The 19,722-nt window shown below is 30.5% G+C and overlaps 2 protein-coding genes across 5 annotated transcripts; both read left to right on the top strand.

Annotated features, from left to right (window-relative positions):
* The first annotated feature begins 9,648 nt into the window (after window positions 1-9,648).
* LOC100815359 (serine/threonine-protein kinase D6PKL1) lies at window positions 9,649-14,870 on the top strand. Of its 4 annotated transcripts, none has more exons than XM_006588766.4 (4): window positions 9,649-9,910; window positions 10,761-10,884; window positions 11,056-13,046; window positions 13,609-14,870. In XM_006588766.4, exons 3-4 carry the CDS (start codon window positions 11,302-11,304, stop codon window positions 14,453-14,455), a joined length of 2,592 nt encoding a protein of 863 aa, XP_006588829.1. In that variant the 5' UTR covers window positions 9,649-9,910; window positions 10,761-10,884; window positions 11,056-11,301; the 3' UTR covers window positions 14,456-14,870. The 4 variants fall into 4 exon arrangements, with proteins under 4 accessions (XP_006588829.1, XP_040861607.1, XP_003537049.1 ...); XM_041005673.1 differs by having other exon boundaries at window positions 10,099-10,884; XM_003537001.5 differs by lacking the exon at window positions 10,761-10,884.
* Window positions 14,871-15,762: 892 nt separating this feature from the next.
* On the top strand, window positions 15,763-19,440 carry LOC100782919 (uncharacterized). Its single transcript, NM_001253088.2, is given in 4 exon segments — window positions 15,763-16,289; window positions 18,131-18,198; window positions 18,362-18,541; window positions 19,101-19,440. Coding segments are annotated over 4 exon segments (447 nt in total). The 5' UTR covers window positions 15,763-16,153; the 3' UTR covers window positions 19,164-19,440.
* Window positions 19,441-19,722: the final 282 nt, after the last annotated feature.

Here is a 19,722-nt window from a genome sequence, read left to right as displayed (position 1 = left end):
CACGAATTGAAGTTCCTTTTGGCTTTCCAAGTAAAACCCTAGTTCAGTTCTGGTTCTTGTTTGTTTTTGGAGGTGGGAAACAACGTTGCTTTCCCCTTCACCTTAAAGACAAACCCCTCGACATTAATATCCCTTTCCCCCTAAAGTTTTAGGCCATACCCATGTGGACATTTTTCGCCTATTGTTTTTCCAATTCTAGAAATTTAATTATATATGCTCTTCTTGGCGTTTCTTCAATTATTTTTGTCAATTTGATCGTTTCAAGCATAAATTCAGAACTGTGAACTTCATACAAGCACATGGCTTTATAAAATTAATTGTAGGAGTTTGTATTTACGTGAATACAACTTGAGACAAATGAGCCATAGTTTCTTTCAGTTTTACCGAAAATTAAAGTGTTTGATTGTACTTTGGTTTTTAAAAAATTGTTTTATAGAATAAGTTTTAGAGAGTGTGGGTGGGAGAAGAAAACAAGACACTGCCAGAAATAAATGAGTAATAATTGATTTTCTTATTCGGGCTGGTTACCATTAAGTTTCTAATTTTTGTTTTTTAAATATAATTTTTAAAACAAAACACTTTTGATAAAAATAGAACTGAAATGTTTTTTATTTATTTTTAAAACATTTTTACATTAGTTTTAAAACCAAAAAGAAAAGAAGATTTATAAATTTGAGTTTTAGTTTTAAAAACACATTAGGTATCTAGCACTATACCATGTCACCATCATGTCCACCTTCATCACCACCACCTCTAGTCCAATGACATGTTAGGAAAAAAATACAATCATATTTTTATTATTCACAAATCATATAACCAAGAACAATAAACAATATCATAAACGAAATAAAAAAAACATCACAAATTTATTTAATGTGATTCAGCTTCTCTAGAGAACTTTTATACATAGACATAATATTATAATCTTAAAAGAGAAAATAAATCTCTAATTTACATAATATATCTTTAATTCCAACCAACATCCTAAGAATAAAATAATATCTTTTTTTTTTAAATCTAAACAATATCCTAAACATTTGAAATTATAAATTTGAATTATTTTCTACAATGACAAATCCAGCACACATGATCAGCGATCAAATTATTTTTTAGAAAAAGTAATATTATTTATTATCATAAATATACAAATAAAATTTAAAATAAGGTAAAATATGTTGTGTTTGTGAATTTTTTGAAGTTTGGTTTTAGTGTTTCACTTGTCCGTGATCGAGCCTTACCCCATCTTTCATCAACCAAAAGCAAACGAAAAAGGGGAGGTTGAGAACTATGCCTCTTTAGAATCGTAGTTCTTAGGTGCATTTATGATTGATTCACATTCTATCCTCGGGTGGGAAGAACTTTGTCTCAAAGCTCTTTTGCCAGCTTAGTGAGCTTAGCATCTTGATGGTTTTGTGCACCTCCACCACAGGCACCACTAGTCCACCACCACCTCTGGCCCCAGTGAAGGATCCAGGACCCAAAATCAGTGGGTTCAATTTTTTTTATTATCATACATATACAAATGAAATATAAAAAATAGGGTAAAATATGTTTTGTGTTTCTAAAATTTTTGAAGTTTGCTTTTAGTTTTTCTAAAAAATTGTTTTTTTTCTTCTCAATTTTGAAATTCAACACTTTTAGTCCTCAAGAAAGCCTTATCTAAACCACTTTTTGTCCCACTATAAAAGGATATCTAAATCATTTTGAGGAGTAAAAGTGATACATGCCAAAATTAGAAGACGGGAAGTGGACTAACAAAATTTAGAGGGACTAAAATCCAACTTACAAATTTTAAAGGGACTAAAATCATATTTATCAGCCAAGGGTGAATGGAATGTCTAATAGGATAAGCGTAAACGAAACAAAACATTAAAATAAACTAATATAAAAGATGAAAACTAATGATAACTAAAAACTTAAAAATAATGGAGTCAAATTATAAAAATAGGGAGGGCAAAAAAAAAAAAACTGGATATATCTTTATGTCTTGATGTTTAATCCTCTTTTTCATTTTTTTAATTTATAGATTATCTCAATTTTAGCATATGAATATTTTCAATAATATCATTTATATTCATTTACACTTTTTCTATTTCATTCTTAAATTGAAGTTTCTTCAGTCATAACACGAATCAAGATTTTTAATTTTTTTTTATTAAATATAAATAATGACAAAAACTAAAACTTGCATCTTATATATTATCATACTAATACACTGTATATATGTTTGATAGATGAAATAAAAGCAGACAAATATTACATTCTAATAAACATTTAAGACTCAACTAATGTTGTGTGCCTTGAAGCATATAAAATAATGATATTTTTTTTAAAAATTAATAATTAAAACTATCATTACTTTGTATGCAATACTTTTTAAATATGAAGAGGAATGCTAGCACCATAAATGATTCAACAAAACTATCATTACTTTGTATGTTTCTGATGATTTATAGATTTGATCCAACAAAATGATTGATGAAACACACAAAGCAACGTGAACATGAATGTTAGTACATTACTTTTTACTGGATTTTTAAAATCAAACTAAATTGAACCAAATCGAGGGTAAAATTGAAAATTGACCTAAAAATAAAAAATTGTAAAAAAAAAAACCAATGATTATTAGTTTATTTTTTATTTTTCAAACCATCCGGTTCAATTTAGTTTGCGGTTTGGCACGCAGAAACCAAACCAAATCACAAACATCCATAAAAATTATTGTTACAATTAGTGTTTTGTTATTGAATATCTACTTTCTAAGTTTTTATGGTTAGAAATAAATATTAGGAATATTGTTTTACTATGTGTTTTTTTAAGTTCAGTCATTGAAACTTATAAACAAGTATTATGTATTGTTTTTTATTTTTAAGTTGAATTATTACTTTTAAGTTAAATAATTATTATTCAACTTGAAATAATTATGATTTTACTTGAAGTTTAGTTGTTGAAACTTTTGTTGTTCATTTATATCATTGATTATTGAACTAATTATTATTTAAGTTTTATCTAATTAATAACAAATTTTTCAAACATTTTTTAATACTTATTAACAGAATTTTTAAACAGCAAAAACCAAATCAAATCACCACAAAAAATTGGTTTAATTTGATATGAATTTCATAAATAATTTAAACTAAATTAACCCGCACAACATTTAATCTTTTTGTTTGATTCAGACAAAGCCAAAATGACATCAAACCATACAATGAACACCCTACTTTTTATCATATTTACTCTTATTAGTTAAAGTTTAATAAAATTAAACATAAAGTCACACCTATATTTTCTAAATATCAAACTTGATCCGGTCATAAGTATCCAACCGAGCAATCTAAGCTGATTTTTAAAACTACGTACAATCACCTCATCTTTTACATAATGCTTTTGCCATCTAGAGACTTTATATATAAGCATTACTCATTTGTATCTCTGACTATGGAACTAACTAATCCCATATTCCCATTGCAAGAAAAATATATTCTATCATTCACACCTTCATTGGTCTTAGCTTATTTGTTTTGAAGTGTTCCAATAACACTATGACACGCATTTTTCTCCATGTACATCACATAAACATTGTACCACACACAAGATAAGGTAATTGTAGATCTCTTATTTATAATTTATTTCATAACTTTTTTCAGTTGAGTTTAAAGTTTTACAAAGTATAAAGCCTTCTAAATCTACGATAGGGCGATTTTATCTAAGAACACTCTTTCAATAATTTGGGTTAAATAAATCTAGGAGAAAATTATCTTTTCATATTTAAAAGTCTTGGAAAATTCATAGAAAAATTCATTGTAGTTTAATGATATTTTAAGGTCTTCATAACATTTCAAGTAAAAATAACTTAGGAATCTCTTTAAACAATTTTTTGGTGTTAAGTAATTTATATTGAACCTATGAGCCAATGTTTCCCCTTCTCAAGGAAATTAAAATATATAATTTAAATTTCGAGTCTTCACTTGTGTATTTAAAATAAGGCAAATGTGAGTAAATTATAGCTCGTTTGGTGGCAACAATTTTCAGAGGAGAGGCGCAAATAGAAATTGGTTTGAATGTTTGATAAAGATGATATAAGGTAAAATTAATTTGAGTTCAGTAGGTCTCACAATTAAAGAATTTGTTCTTGTTAAAGGTGTACATATTTATGTTTCTCTCCTCTTATCTGTTTTGACCAAGGAAACTAATTCACATTATGGTCAGTTCGAAAGAGAAAAAAGTGAAAGGAAAAAAGTAAAGAGGAAAAAAAAAATGCGGATGATAATATTTTTGGTCTGAAAAAAAGGGGAAAAAAAGAAAAATAATTGACTTCAATTTCCTTTTTCATTTTTCCCTCAGTAAAAAGGTATAATGTTCTTGTATACCACTATTTTTATAATGTACTATTTTATTTTAACTATATTTCTTATTTATTTCATTTAAATCAAACAATCCAATAATTTACTTTATTTTCACTCTATTTTTTTTAATGTTTATCCATTTTATTTCTCTCATCATAATCAAACAGAATGTATAAGTTTTCTTTTAGTCTGAAGACTTTTGCTACTTTAGGCAAAGACCTCATTCGCTCTTATAAATTTTTATGCACCAAAAATAGATTAATTTCAACCATATATTTTCATTTTTCTAATTTAAAAACGTGGAGAGACGTATTTGACATAATCTAGTGACCAACGACATGCATTTATCTTGTGCGGTACGAGAAATTCAATACGGTGAAAAATATTTATTATCGGTGAACGAGTTCAGAGATAGGTGGGGCCCACTAAAGTGTCGCTATTTAAAGTAGACGATGTATATTTGACATTTTCACGCAACGTCAAAGTGTGCCCTTTTCAAAATATGGTTTTCTTTCAAAAAAAATTTAAAAAATCGTAATTTTATTTCATGATTCATACTACAAAATATATATAAAAAAATGATCAGTGAATTAACGTTCCCTATTAGATGACGCTGAACGACATCACTTTCAATGTCATATGCATGCAATTATTCAATATTGTTTATATGCTTGCTTGAATTGAGGCCATGTTATTTTCGCGTAGAATTGTTAGGTCAACTTCACACATCATTAGGTGGGAATTAAGATTAGTCACTAATTCCACTCAACTTGACTTCTGATTTAAGTATTAGGTAGGTCATGCCCTATTATGTCATTTGATTATTTCCTCTTGGAAAGATTTGTGATCAATAGATTAGCATTTTGGGGGAAAAGGTTATAGTCCTACCTAAAAAGATACCGTTTCAATTTAATATTGGTAAATATGTAACTACCACTTATTTAATTCAACATTCAATTCTTCAGTACTTTGGTTATAAGGTCAATTTTTATTACCTTAATAGTCGAGCATTTTTTTAATTTTATTTTATGATTGTATGTATTGTTTCAAACATTGCGTCATATATATATATATATATATATATATATATATATATATATATATATATATATATATATATTATGTTTCTCTTATTTTTCTTTTGAGCAATTGAGCATGCTTCAACAATAGGAATTCAAGAAAGTAAGAATCTTCTTTAATTAAACAATTGATTAATAATTAAGAAAAAAAACGCGTCTCAAAACGCGATTACGTGAGAAGAAGAGTAAGCATATATATATATATAGAGAGAGAGAGAGAGGTTATCTTATTCTCAAGAATAAATATTCAAATAACATGTACTGTTCACATTGTAAAAAGTATAATTCCTCGGTGCATATGTTAATGGCAAGTACACATATGAACTAAGAATTATTGCATATGTTAGGTCAAGTAACCTTAGGGCTTCTAATGTGTAGAAATTAGGGTCACTATTGTTAAAAGACTAGAATACCCTCTCAACTCTCAATGCTTTGACTGTGTACTCTCCACGTTAAGGGACTCAATTGTAAGGGAGGATTTTGGAGGAAAATATCGTGTTTTTAATTATTATTATTATTATTTTTCTGAGAAGGGCAAAAGCCCAGATTTGTTTATAATTCTGATTTATGCAAGTGCATGTGTATGCTTTCGCAAATCGATGAGACTAAGTTATTGGAAGAATATATCTTCAACAGATATATGTAATTTGGTGTAATGTTCTAAATCCTAATATAAATCTTACAATTATGTTTTCTTTTTTCTTACTTTTAGAATTTATCACACTATTAATGACCAAATTATATATTTGAATACATTAGATATTTTAGCTTAAATAAATTTTTTACTCCCTATGATATAAAAGTATTTTCATTTTTTATCTTCTTCTTATTTTTTTTGTCCATATTAAACTCTTTTTTTTTTTTTTTAGTTTTAGTCTTCGTTAGAACTTAGAAGTTCACTATCAAGAGAAGAGATGACGTGATTAGCAGAAACTGAATAAAAGGAAATAAAGTAAGAACACAAATAGAAAATAATTAAGAGGATTAAAATAATATACATATATACTACAAAGACAAAAAACACATATAAGTATTTTTTTTCTTAAAAATGCCAATTTAAACACTAATAAGTGAAATCTCAACCCAACAAAATAGAAACAAATGAATGAAAAATACTAAATTTCTTTACATTTTTTTAAAAATTCTACATAGGTGGGTTCATAAAAAACTATTTCTTAATTTTGTATACAAATGTTTTTCTTTCTCTATTTTGATAAAGATATACAGATGTAGTTCAAAGCATAAATTAGTAGTTTATCAATTGACCATTGATATGTGAAATAACAAAAACATATGATTTTAATTTTCTTTTAGCACGTGCATAATGGATGAATAAACTTTTAGGGTTGAACTCTTTCTCTTTCTAGAAATAGATTAAATGACACCTTATTTCACACTTTTAATAGTTGTTTTTTTATATTATCAAAAGTAAGTTTTATTATTGAATCATGAAATTAATTATTTTTATGGTTATGTTTATAAACTTTTTCATAATTTAAATATGAAATAAAATATAAATATCTACTTATATTTTAAATAACATATTATACGTTAAAATAAAGTGAAAAGATAAAGTAGTACTAATAATTTTTCAATTGTTTGAAATTTTGTAAATCCATTATAATTTATGAGAACTTCAAATTTAACCATTAAATTCGTATTTTTTTGTGTTAAAGCAATTATATATTAAAAATTGTCATTTGATGTTTATATAATTTAGTGATATATATAGTGACTAAATGACTTCAAGAATATTTTTTGGTAAAGTTAATTAAAGAATAACTTTTGGTAAAATTACTTTCTTTAATAACTCTTTGCATATATCAAACTTATCAATTAAACCTTTAAATTAAAAGTTTTTATTGAATAGATCAAATAAATAAATTTTAAAAAAATTTAAAATGCTTTAATATTTTAACATATACTACTTTTGAAGTTTGGGTAAGAAATAGTTGGCAATTAATGGAGGTCTGATTGGTTGGTGGACATTCAAGTTGTCTCCGTTTTGGGATTCATTGTTTGGATCAATGATCAAAGCCACTATAGCAAACCCAAGGTACAGGAAATTAGCTTCATCATGACCACAATCCTTCACATCTCCAAAGGACTACACCAACGTTTTATTATTGATTCATTTGATTGGCTTTGCCTTGTCTTTTATTTGGCACTGGAGTGAGGCTTTTGCTTTTTCACCTGAAAAAATTTAGATTCACTGCTAAGATCACGTTAGTATTATGAAACTGAAGCCATTCATTATCATCCATTCAACACTGAGTTCAGATTCTAACAGTGGAAAGCCTAATGAATAGGAGAAAACCATGTACTTGATGCATAAATTCTTTGCAAAATCCGTGTTTCAGGGAAAAAAATATATTGGCCTTTCTTTACCTTTTGGAGATGTGCTATATAAAAAACATATGATAACGTACAAAAATGGCAGCTTTAACCCACATTGTATTTATGTGAATTTCAATATAATTATAAAAAATACATTACTCCAAAATCTAATTATTTTATATTTTTTTTAAAAAAAATTCGTCTATGAGTAAAGTGGGCAAAATATCAAATTTAAATATTTACATCATAACCAATTTAGCATTTTATATAATTTGTTTCCATATAATCTCGCGAATAAATTAATATAGGGTTATTTCTAAGAGAGATCTTTAGTTAAAAATTTAAATACCTAATCACATTAAATATTTGAAAGAAAATTTGATTATTCTCATCCGATTTAAATGTGATTGTTTTCTGAGAATTCCGATACTCTATAAAAAAAAATCTATATAGCTTGTACACTTGGCTACAAATAACAATCATCAAGTTTTTTTTAAACTTATGTCTTTTCAACAAAATCAATTTGCGAATAAGTTAATTAATTAAGTCCAATAATCGCATTTAAAGTAATTGGATTCTAGTAATAAATAGTTCCAATTGAAATGTCACATTCTGGGAAGTTAGGTTGATTGACTTAATTCCTCTTTATTTTCTCTGAAAACACCTTTGCAACATCAAAGAAATAATTTAGAAAGTAGAGTGAAACTAAAACTAAAGATCCGGGACTAATGGTTTCTTATGAATTTTTCTGCATTAAATCACAATATGACGTAACAAATTGAATTCTTTTATTGTTAAGAATAATTTTTTATCTAAGAAACTCTAATATTTTAATTTCTTGTAATTTTTTACGATTTTTTATATTGAATTAAAATTTTATATGAATTTTTAATAAATAATATAACACGGTAGGGAAAAAAAATAATGTGGAAACCATAAAAAGATGATTAAGAAGTCTATATAAATTTTTTGCATTGCAAATGCTCTAATACTTCCTTGTAAGAGTGTATAAAATCGCATGGAATATCACCTTCTTATACTTGAACCAAATAAATAGAAAAGAAAGAAAGAAAGAGCATCGCATGCTATATAAAGTATTTTAACATTTAAAATCAGAATGCAAATCTGAGATCGCCGAATTTCCAAGCGGCTGAGCCAAACACGACAAAATGCCTTGAATGTCGTCTCCGATAGTTAAATTCTACTGATACCTTTCTTTAAAAGAAATATTTATTTTCATATGTTTTTTAAAATAACTAATAAATTCTTTTTTTCTCTCCTGAAGATAGTATTGAAACCGAATATTTAGAGCCAAAAGTAATAATTAATCTTGAACACACAAATAAGTAATTAGCATTCTTTCTTTCGACATAATTTATTTTATACTAGAATTCAAAACAATTTAATAAAAAACATAAATTATTACCACTATGTCAACTAATGTTATTAATAATTTTTTAAATATCGTGCATGAGAAATAATCTCACATTTAAGTCAAATGCAAGAGATTTAATTAAGTTGATTAAAACATGAATAATTATAATTTTCTCGATTTATCTTTAATTCTCATAAATAAATAAAAATTTCACCAGTCAAATAGATTATAATAGATAATAATATTCTCTCTTTGAATATTTAATATTTAATATTTAATATATTATATATTTAATACTCAAACTCAAAAAAACCAATTAAGTTGAGAAAATCTTATACTGATTAGCATCCTGGCTGTACATATTTATTTTCATTTATGAAATAGTTTAAATTCTAAATGTTGAAAAATTATATTCCATAACTAAACAATTAATGAAATAATATAATATAGTACAAAATTATAAATTAGTATCTATATTTTTTTTTTGAGTTATAGGAAAATGGGTCTTGTTTGTACAAAATAATCAGTGCCAGTTCTGAAAGTGGAACAGAAAACAGAAGAAAATAAAACATTGTGCATCTTCTTCTTCTTCTTCTTCTCTTTCTCTCTCTACCTTTGAGTTTCTTCCATTTCATCACTTCCATGCTCGCCTAGGGTTTCTCGCTCTCTGTTCCTCATCTGGATTGCTTTTATTTTTCCTGCCCTGTGGATTCCGTTTGCTGAAGCACCGTTTGTTCAATGCGCATCGTTTCTTCGCCTTCGCTTGCTTGCAGGTGCGCGGCTTCTGTGTTTTCGATTACGCTTCGTGTCTGAACCGTTTGATTTGTGATGTCTCGTTCCGTTAGTCTCTGATGAACGGTGTTGTTTTATGTTCGTTCGTGTTCACTATGTTGCTTTTTCTGATTCTGTTTACTGAGATTTCGACCTTTTCCTTTTGTGGTTTCGGAACTTCACTTTGAAGAAGAAGAAGCTGCTCTTTGATTCTGCATTCTGGAAGGAACAAACACAAACTGTATTTTTAATTATATATGTGTATATATTTATTTATATTCTGTGAAAATTTGAATCACTCTGCGTTGAATTTTATTGGATTTTTTTATTTTTATTTTTAATATAGCTGAATGGTATGATTTGAAATTTTGATTTAATTTATCTTTTTAAGTCACTTTCATTGTTGTGTGTTTTAAAGTTTTTTTTTTTTGAGGTATATCGATCCTTTAGTTGATTCACGTTACTGTCCGTACTTTTTGTTAATTGGATAATGTTGCAGTAAACATGAATAGGCTTACGAACTATGGTTTGATTTTATCTGATTTGTTGATTTCACTGATTGGTGAAGACTTTGAATTGATGAGAAAATATTAGGGAACTAGTTTTTACTTGATGCTGGTTTTATATGTAGCGGAATCATCAAGGAGGATTGTTGTGCTTGATATAAGTTGGATCCTGTGCTTGAATGCATGTCAATTACATTCTACGAACTATCCAGATTGAAAACATAACTCATTTTTTGAACACCCTGTTATTTAGTCCTTGGTTTGTCTCTAGTTATCTTCCTTTTGGTTTATCATAAAAACTGAATGTTTAAAAATTCTTGTATTCTCATATTCACATTAATTTCAGGGAGAGCCGAATTGTTAGAATTTTGGAAAGGAATAGAAATTAGATTTTTTTGGCAGTATGTTGTGGTTCCATCATCCATGTGCAATTTGATTTGTGTTCCTTGCAGTTGACACTTGTCCTACAAGTGAGTGGCTTCTCTTACCATTTTGAATTTTTTATGGTGTCCATCTTTGTTTTCATTTGATTTCTTTCTTTCATTTTTTGGGGTCAATTTGTGTCGTTTCTTGTTTCATATTACTATAATTTACAATTTATATTTTTGCTGATGCATTCAAATGTTGGCCTTTGCATCAAGGTTTCAATGTCACGTAGCTGGTAAAGAGGTGGAAATACCATTCGGACTTAAAATTTGATTTGATCGAAATGATGGTTTCGATTCTGAACGTTGGATTGCACAGGTTCACTCTCCTTGAGTTGTGAGTTTATGGTGTTTGATACACTGCATGAGAAATAAAGTAGAATAGACTTTTGCATTGAGAATCAAACTTTTTCTGTTACTTCTACCACACCAAAGTGAGTTTAGTGTTACAATTTATCTCTAATGGGTTCATTCTCTGGCACTTGTGAAATTGTCGAAGCAAGGGAAGACCTAAATACAGAGAAAGATACGGGGATATATCAGTCCAATTCTGGATATAGCCTGGATGAGAAATTTCAGAAGCATCCTGTGCAGAAACTGGGATATAAGGGTAATCTAGATGATGATATTAATAAGCTGTTTGAGTCAATTACTCTTAAATCTTCCTCAAGGGATTTGGGCTTTATACATGGTACAAGCCCTAAGATGAAAAGTGCATTGAAAAAACCAATTGCAGTGGGTGCTTCTCGGTCCCCACGAGTTGGACCTTCTGAGCCTGTGACTTTGAAGCAGGCACTAAGAGACCTATGTATATCTAAGGCATCAGAAATGGCTTCCATGAAAAGATTATCAAAGTCAACTGCTTCTCCACGAATATCTGAGGTTGGGAAGATACATACATTGTACAATTCAGTTGTAGTTGAAGGTAGACGATCTGAGCCTTCTAATGTTGAGAGTAAAGGTAGTACAAGTGAAATATCTCTAGTGCCAGAAGAGAGCAACTCACTTTCTTTGGATAATGCTTACCAGTCTCGTTCAACTGTTAAAAGCACTTCGCTGAGCCCAAATGTTCAATCTTCCAAAATTGCTGTTGCAATTGCAATTACACAAAATGATACTGGGGCTTCATTGATGCCAAGTGACCTGGCTAGTTCATCAAGTAAAGTTGGGGTTCTATCACCGTCATCAGAGCCTGCTCAAATAGAGAAACAAACATCTGAATCTTCTTCATCTAGTTGTAACACCAATGGAAGTAAATTAGAGTTGCCCGAAAATGCTTCTTCCCCTAAAAAGATAGGAAATAAAGCCTCTGCATCAAAGAATGGGCGGAAAGGTAGGTTACAAACAGTCTCTTCCTCATCTACTTCGGTAAATGGCAATAGAGTGTGCAAACTGTCACGCAATGCCCCTCGTACAGTCAAATCAATTATCAAGAACAAAAATTTTGGAAAGAAAAAAGTAAAGCAGGATTCAGTTTCTGCTTTATTTGATCCTACATGCAGTGAAGTAAATGACAAGTCAGTTTCTGGTACAACTCAACTTGTTTGTGAGAGATGTTGGTGTGCTATTGAAAATAACAAAGGTATTACATCATTGGACTCTATCAGTCCTGGAGAGGGAATAAACTCTGTTAATAACTCTGGCGCTGCATCAGCTGGCTGTAATAGCAGCAGAGAAGTTACAAAAGTGAAAAAGAACACCGTATTGAAAGAGCAACTTGAATTTTCTCAAAGTTCAAAGAGTAGCCAAGGTGACTACAGTAGTAGTACAAGTACCAGTGATGAGAGTAATCTCAGTGGGTCTAGTTGTGGCAATAGGCCTCACATGTCAAAGGATGTTAGATGGAAAGCCATACGCCATGCTCAAATTCAGAATGGAGTCTTGGGCTTGAGACACTTCAATCTTTTGAAGAAGCTAGGTTGTGGAGACATTGGGACTGTATATCTTGCTGAACTAATTGGCAAAAGTTGTTTGTTTGCTATTAAGGTGATGGACAATGAGTTTTTGGCAAGAAGGAAGAAGATGCCTAGGGCTCAAACTGAACGAGAAATATTGAGGATGCTGGATCATCCTTTTCTTCCAACACTGTATGCTCAGTTTACATCAGATAATTTGTCATGTCTGGTCATGGAGTATTGTCCAGGTGGTGATCTTCATGTTCTACGGCAGAAGCAGCTTGGCAGAAGTTTTTCAGAGCCAGCAGCAAGGTACATATTAAGAGAATCTGTCCAGTAATATTTTAGGATTTTATTTTCTGTTTGGCTAGAATAATATTATAAGCTACCTTTTGATTACTAAATTTTTAGGAATTCAACAAATGCCTATGATTCCTTGAGTATTTCTTGATACAATCAAATTTGTTTAAGTCTCAGAGTTGCTGAAATGTGCTTTCATTTCTGGTTTATCTAGTGCAGGCAATAAGGTTTTAAACTTTGATATGTTGAAATGTTCTTGCACAGAGTGGATTGCTTGTCATTCCAAATAGTGAAGTTACATTTTTCTTTACCCTCACGAACAAGATTAAGCTAATTAAAAACAATCAAAACTAACAATTTAGTTTTAACAAGTAAAATCTATCAAAACCATTTGATTAAAATTAGGTGCATTGCACAGGTGTGCTGTTGGTCTTAACTAATAATTGCCCTTATATATGCGTGCAATTTTTCAACAAATATATGATAAATACACTGTCTCTTCAGGTGCAAATTGCTTCAATAGCTACCATAATTGAAAGGGATTTTGTATTTACAAGAATCTTTGTACATGCAGGTTTTATGTTGCCGAAGTCCTTCTTGCTTTGGAGTACTTGCACATGCTTGGAGTGGTTTACCGTGATTTGAAACCTGAAAACATTCTTGTTCGAGAAGACGGCCACATTATGCTCACAGATTTTGATCTGTCGCTAAGGTGTGATGTTAGCCCAACACTTCTGAAGTCATCTTATGTGGATCCTGCTAAGATTTCTGGTCCTTGTGCACAATCGAGTTGCATTGAGCCATTCTGTATTGAACCAGCCTGTCAAGTTCCGTGCTTCAGCCCAAGACTCCTACCTCCTGCCGCAAAAGCAAGGAAATTAAAAAATGACCTTGGTGCTCAGCTCAGATCATTGCCACAGCTCGTGGCTGAGCCCACAGATGCAAGATCAAATTCATTTGTCGGTACTCATGAATACTTGGCGCCTGAGATCATCAAAGGAGAAGGACATGGAGCTGCAGTTGACTGGTGGACATTTGGTGTTTTTCTATATGAGCTTTTATATGGTAGAACACCCTTTAAAGGTTCTAATAATGAAGAAACATTAGCCAACGTGGTGTTGCAAGGTCTCAGATTCCCTGACACCCCATTTGTTAGTATCCAAGCGAGGGATCTCATTAGAGGGTTGTTGGTTAAAGAGCCTGAAAACCGTTTGGGTTCAGAGAAAGGGGCTGCTGAGATAAAACAGCACCCCTTCTTCGAAGGCCTTAATTGGGCGTTAATACGTTGCGCTATCCCACCAGAACTGCCAGACTTGTGTGAATTTGGAGTTTCAGAGATGACCCCACAGTCCCAGGGAAAGGGTGTTAAGTATGTAGAGTGCAATGCAGCAGGAGAGCTAGTTGAATTTGAGTTGTTTTGAAGAGACTGCTCTTTGGCAAGAGTAGCATTCTTGTTATGGATTCCCTTGTTTTTGGCTCTATGCTTCACGTGTCGAGCTGCAACAGTTATGTAAGGCTATGTTGTATATTAGTTTTGATTATAACAGGGTAACATGTGCCTTTTGAGGTATAGGAATTTCAGGTTATACAGCAACTTGATAATCACAATCTGAGAGAACATAAATTCCTTAGAACAAAAAATGCCATACTCATCCAGTTTCTCCCATGCTGGAGTATATTAAAGAATTTTGTTACCAGTTAGCGCATGTCTAAAGCAAGATCCTTCTACATCAAGTAAGAATAGTCCTAGAAGTAATTCAAGTAGGCTTTTAAAAAGATTTTGTGGATTCTAAAATGGCAAGTTCAGAATGTGATAGTTGATTACTTGATTTGTAATATGATTACTATTATGTTCTTTTGCCCTATGACCCACCCCATGAGCTTGAAGGAGGGTTTACCAATATGTTAAACGTGCACTTTAGGTTTAAAGATAATTTTGGCTAAACTAGTCATGAAATCACCATGTACTCAAATCATTTAGAGGATGACAGAAAAATAAACAGAAAATATGAAATTGTACATTTTAAAAGTTTAAGAACTGTACTTCACGAACTTTTTGTCAAGATATTGTGCATGTGGGACAGATTGGCTATCTATTCTACCATGAATTGCCGGGAGGGATTTCTGACGATTGATTAGTTTATATCTTCAGATTTGTGCTGTTTCTTGACTGACTTTCCAAATCTATGATGATATGTCCATATGGGGATAAAGATAATAATTAATTAACTGCAGAGTCAAAATTTAGCTGGGCTCTGTACTTTCTCTGATAAAGTTCTGAACTGGTGTTCAAGCTGCTTTCAACTTTACTACGCTTTGCATAGCTTCGATTATGATTGTTTTATATAGCTTAGGAGCGCGGAAATCTAACTACATTTATTAAAAAAAAAAAAAACTTAGCTATTGAAATTAAACAATAAAATTAAATATAACCACAAAAATTCTGAACCCTTAGATGGTAAGTTGTGGATCGTGTAGTTGCATTTTAATTGCAAGAAATCTTATTCGGTTGTTTTAGAAGTATCATTTTGGGTATGATTATTGGCCTTTTTTTTCCAAATTAATTTAAGTATAAATTCTAATTACGTTTAAAAGTAGCAAAAAGACTCTAGCAAAGCTCAATTGGTTAAAAAAAAAATGTCTAACATATTTGACAAAATTGTTTTTTTTTAATAAGATTTTTGACAAATTTGAGTACAAAAATCAAATGAGAACCACATTATTTCTCGATGTAGAATGCAACAGATCCAGCATCCATAAGAATCACAATCTCCTCCTCTAGTTGTAAGATACGTACAAAAACCAAATTCCAGAAAACCGAAGCAAGCAAGAAGAAGGAACACTCGAACCAAACCGTTTAGCAATAATGTCAGAGCCCCCAAAACCGAGGCTAGTCATCTGCATGGGCGACATCCACGGCTTCATAACAAAGCTCCAAATCCTCTGGTCGAACCTCGAAGCCAGCCTCGACCGATCCGAATTCGAAACCGCAACCCTAATCTTCCTCGGCGATTACTGCGACCGAGGCCCCGGCACCCGCCACCTCATCGAGTTCCTCGTTTCTCTACCCTCCCGTTACCTTCTCGGAGGGGTGGTTCAAAGGGGAAGGGTACGAGAATATGCAGCTTCAAGGGAGAAGGTGGAGTGGGAAGATAAAGGTGAAGTTTAATACGGTTAAGGGGACGGAGTATCAGGGTTCCATTTACGACGCTGGACCCACCTTTGAGTCCTATGGAGTTCTCCATGCCTCTGCTGGTAACCCCAATCTCTTCCTTACACTTCAATATGTTTTTTTTTTTTTTTGTCCTTTAAATTTATTTTTTATTTTTAATCTTCATTAAACATGTTTTTGGTTGCTTTTAAGTTTATTTTTTAATTTTAATCCTCATTATTTAATATTTTTTTAATTTTATTTCCTGTAAGATATTTTATATTTTTTTCATGTAGGTTTGAATTATTTTTTAGTTTTGGTCCTTTTTGAATTTTTCATTTAAGTTCACGTTATAGAGAATAAAATTAGAAAAATACAAATTTATAAGAAAAAAAATGAACAAAATATCTATAGGATCAAAATTAAAATGGTGCAATTAAAATCAGAAAAATTAAAAAAAATTAATTTATAGGATTAAAAATATATTTAAGTCCATTTTTAATCCGTAATTTTGGTGTCTTTATTTTTTTCTTTTCATGATTTTGGTCTTTTGAGATTTTTTTATACATTTCTTTTTTTTAATTTTTATGTTTTAAATAATTAAATTATTTTTTGATATATTATTTAGTGAATATGTTATATGTTAAGTCTAGAATTTAATTGGAGCAATATAAAAGAAGAAAAACTCATGCGAAATTGATGATTGAATTAAAATGGTAGATTTTTTAAATTTGGAAGAAGAAAATCGGAAGAAAAAAAAGCAGGACCAAAATCGCGGATTGGGAGTTAACTGTACATGTCACTTGTTAAGTTGTTAGTACTTGGTACTCTGCATCTGCTTGAAATGATTTTGAGAATTGAGTTGTACAGTTAGTCATCTATATATAAAATCATCCTCCTTAGTATCATATCAATTGATTAAATTTAATTGAATGCTGCCAAACAATGTGCATAGAGACACACGTTACTACAATCTAAATTTTGTTTTTATTCCATAAATGTGTTGTGAGTTGATATCCGGGGTCAAGTGTGCTAAACATTTTTAACCTTCAGTTATTGGATTTGGATTCACTGCAGGCCCTGCAGTTGAGATAATCTCAACCGTTCCCATTATCCAAGGGTGTATTTAGAGCCTCTTAATATATTTTGCTATTGAGATGACCTTGGGTTGTGATTGTGACTAGTCTCCACTATTGAAGTGGACTCAATATTTAGCTCAATTCTGCTTTTTCTTGGCCAGCTTTTGATACTCTACTAAGTTGATCAATCTCCCAGCACATATTGGATGTATGTCTCAGTGACATCTTAACCTATACTACTTCCGTTTCTAAGTTCAACTTTTTAAATTTGTTTCTTCTTTTATATAAGATTTAATTCATATTGTCTCATGTATTAATTATTTTTAAATTAAAAATTACTTCTAATTAAATGAGAGGTATTATATTAACATGTATTTAGAAGAGAAAAAAACATTAAGGACAATGGTATTTTTGGAAAAGTATATAAATTTAGGACAAATTTATTGTTATCTACTAAGTTAATTACTTTTTTTAATCTTGATGAATTAGGCAATTAAGTCTTACAAATAAAAATGAAGATAGTATTTTGAATCTTGAATGCTACTCTTCTGTTAATTGCGGTATTTTGATATGTCAAGGTTTTGGAATAAAAAATAAAATAATGTTGAGATGTTGGTGAAATGTACTTGGATTTATGGATTATGCTGGCTTAGTTTGTAACTTAGTATGTGTGGCTTTATATAACTTCAGGTTCACTTTGAATGACATAGTTGAATTATGTTCATTTTGGCACCGGAATTTTCAGTGCTATAAAAGTATAAATGTATGAGAAAATAATACTCTACAAGTCTTGAAGTGTAACTAGCTCTTTCTAGAAAATTGAGTGTTGTTATATCCTGGACTGAAGGGCAGTTCATTGAATGCAGATTTGGTTAAGGCTGTTCCTGATGATCACAAGAAATTTCTTGCTGATTTGGTTTGGGTCCATGAAGAGGTGGGGCTTACTTTGTTTGCCTCTTAGTGCTTTTAGTCGTATCATATGACAGATTTCTTAAGTTATCTGGTTGTCCCTTGGTTCAGCAATCCTTGTTTCGTTTGCTTACTGATGTGAATTAAATGAACAAATGCTGAAAGCTCTCTGGATCATGTTTTGCTAGGACGATGTCTTTGTGAACACTGATGATGGAGTTAAATGCTGCAAGTTGATTGCTGTTCATGCTGGTTTGGAGAAAGGAAAAGATTTGAAAGAGCAGTTAAAACTTTTGAAAGCTCGGGATACTCGGGTGCCTAAGGTGGAGGCTCTAAGTGGGAGAAAGAGTGTATGGGATATCCCAGAGGTGATAGCTTGCTGCATAATACTACTATGGGTTTAAATAGGAAATAATATCAGAAAATGAGGATGTGCTGTTTTATTTTCTATTTTCATTTTCTGAAAATAATTTTTATTTTTAAATTTTCAACATTTAGAAAACATATATATTGAGAATAAAGTATTTTAAAGTGTCATCGCTTTTTCACTTTTTCAGAAAAGGCCAAAAACATTTGAGTGTTTAGTTTCTGTTTTATTTTCTATTTTTATTTTCTGAAAATAATTTTCATTTTTAAATTTTCAACATTTAAAAAATATATATTCAGAATAAAGTATTTTAAGGTATCATCGCATTTTCACTTTTTCAGAAGAGACTAAAAACGTTGATTTGTTATTTTCAGTTTTGATCATATTTTTCTAAATTTTAAACAAATATATTTTTATTCTAATTTTCTATTTTTTATGAAAATGAAAATAGTAAACACTCAAACCAAGTGCCACTAATTTTTTAAGGACTAAAAGCATGTTTATGCCTTTCCTTTTGCTTTTGTAGCTTCAAATAAAATTGGCTTGCTGATTTCTTGTAGGAACTAACTGCAAGTCCGTCACCATGGGAAACTCCACGTAGAAGGCTTAAGGCTGATCATTGATGAAGGTGGAGGATATAAAGATAGACCAGTGGCTGCAATTATTCTTCCCTCAATGAAGATTATTCGTGATACCGATGTATTAGCAAAATAGTTTCATATTTGTGATATTTTTGCTTGTATACGGCGTAGTCAAGCTGTTCAGCTTTAGATCTCATGAGCTTATAGAGATGATGAGATATTCTGTTGTTGATCTGAATTCTGAAACACGAGATACATTTAGATGGTTGATCCTCTTGTTCTGATTTTCAATAAAGCATTGAACTATTCCTTTCATCAATGCTATGGATCTGAATCTTTCACCTTTGAAATGACACGTGCAATGTGAATGACTTATTATATTTATGAATTATTTGAGTTTGTCATGTTAGTATCAACTTTATTTTGCTAAATAAATAAGCTCAAGTTATATTTTAGGCTCATTTATATAAATAATCAAGCTCGAGTTTTATAGATTTGACAAAGCTCAGGTTACTAAATAAATAAATCATTAAAAACATTTGCATTCAATTTACAAGGTGTATTCCTGCTGCTTGTCATTGGACATTTTATATTAATTTCA

This window comes from Glycine max, chromosome 10, assembly GCF_000004515.6.
Source record: "Glycine max cultivar Williams 82 chromosome 10, Glycine_max_v4.0, whole genome shotgun sequence".
NCBI classification, from domain to species: Eukaryota; Viridiplantae; Streptophyta; class Magnoliopsida; order Fabales; family Fabaceae; genus Glycine; species Glycine max.
This window is presented reverse-complemented; position numbering and strand designations above follow the sequence as displayed.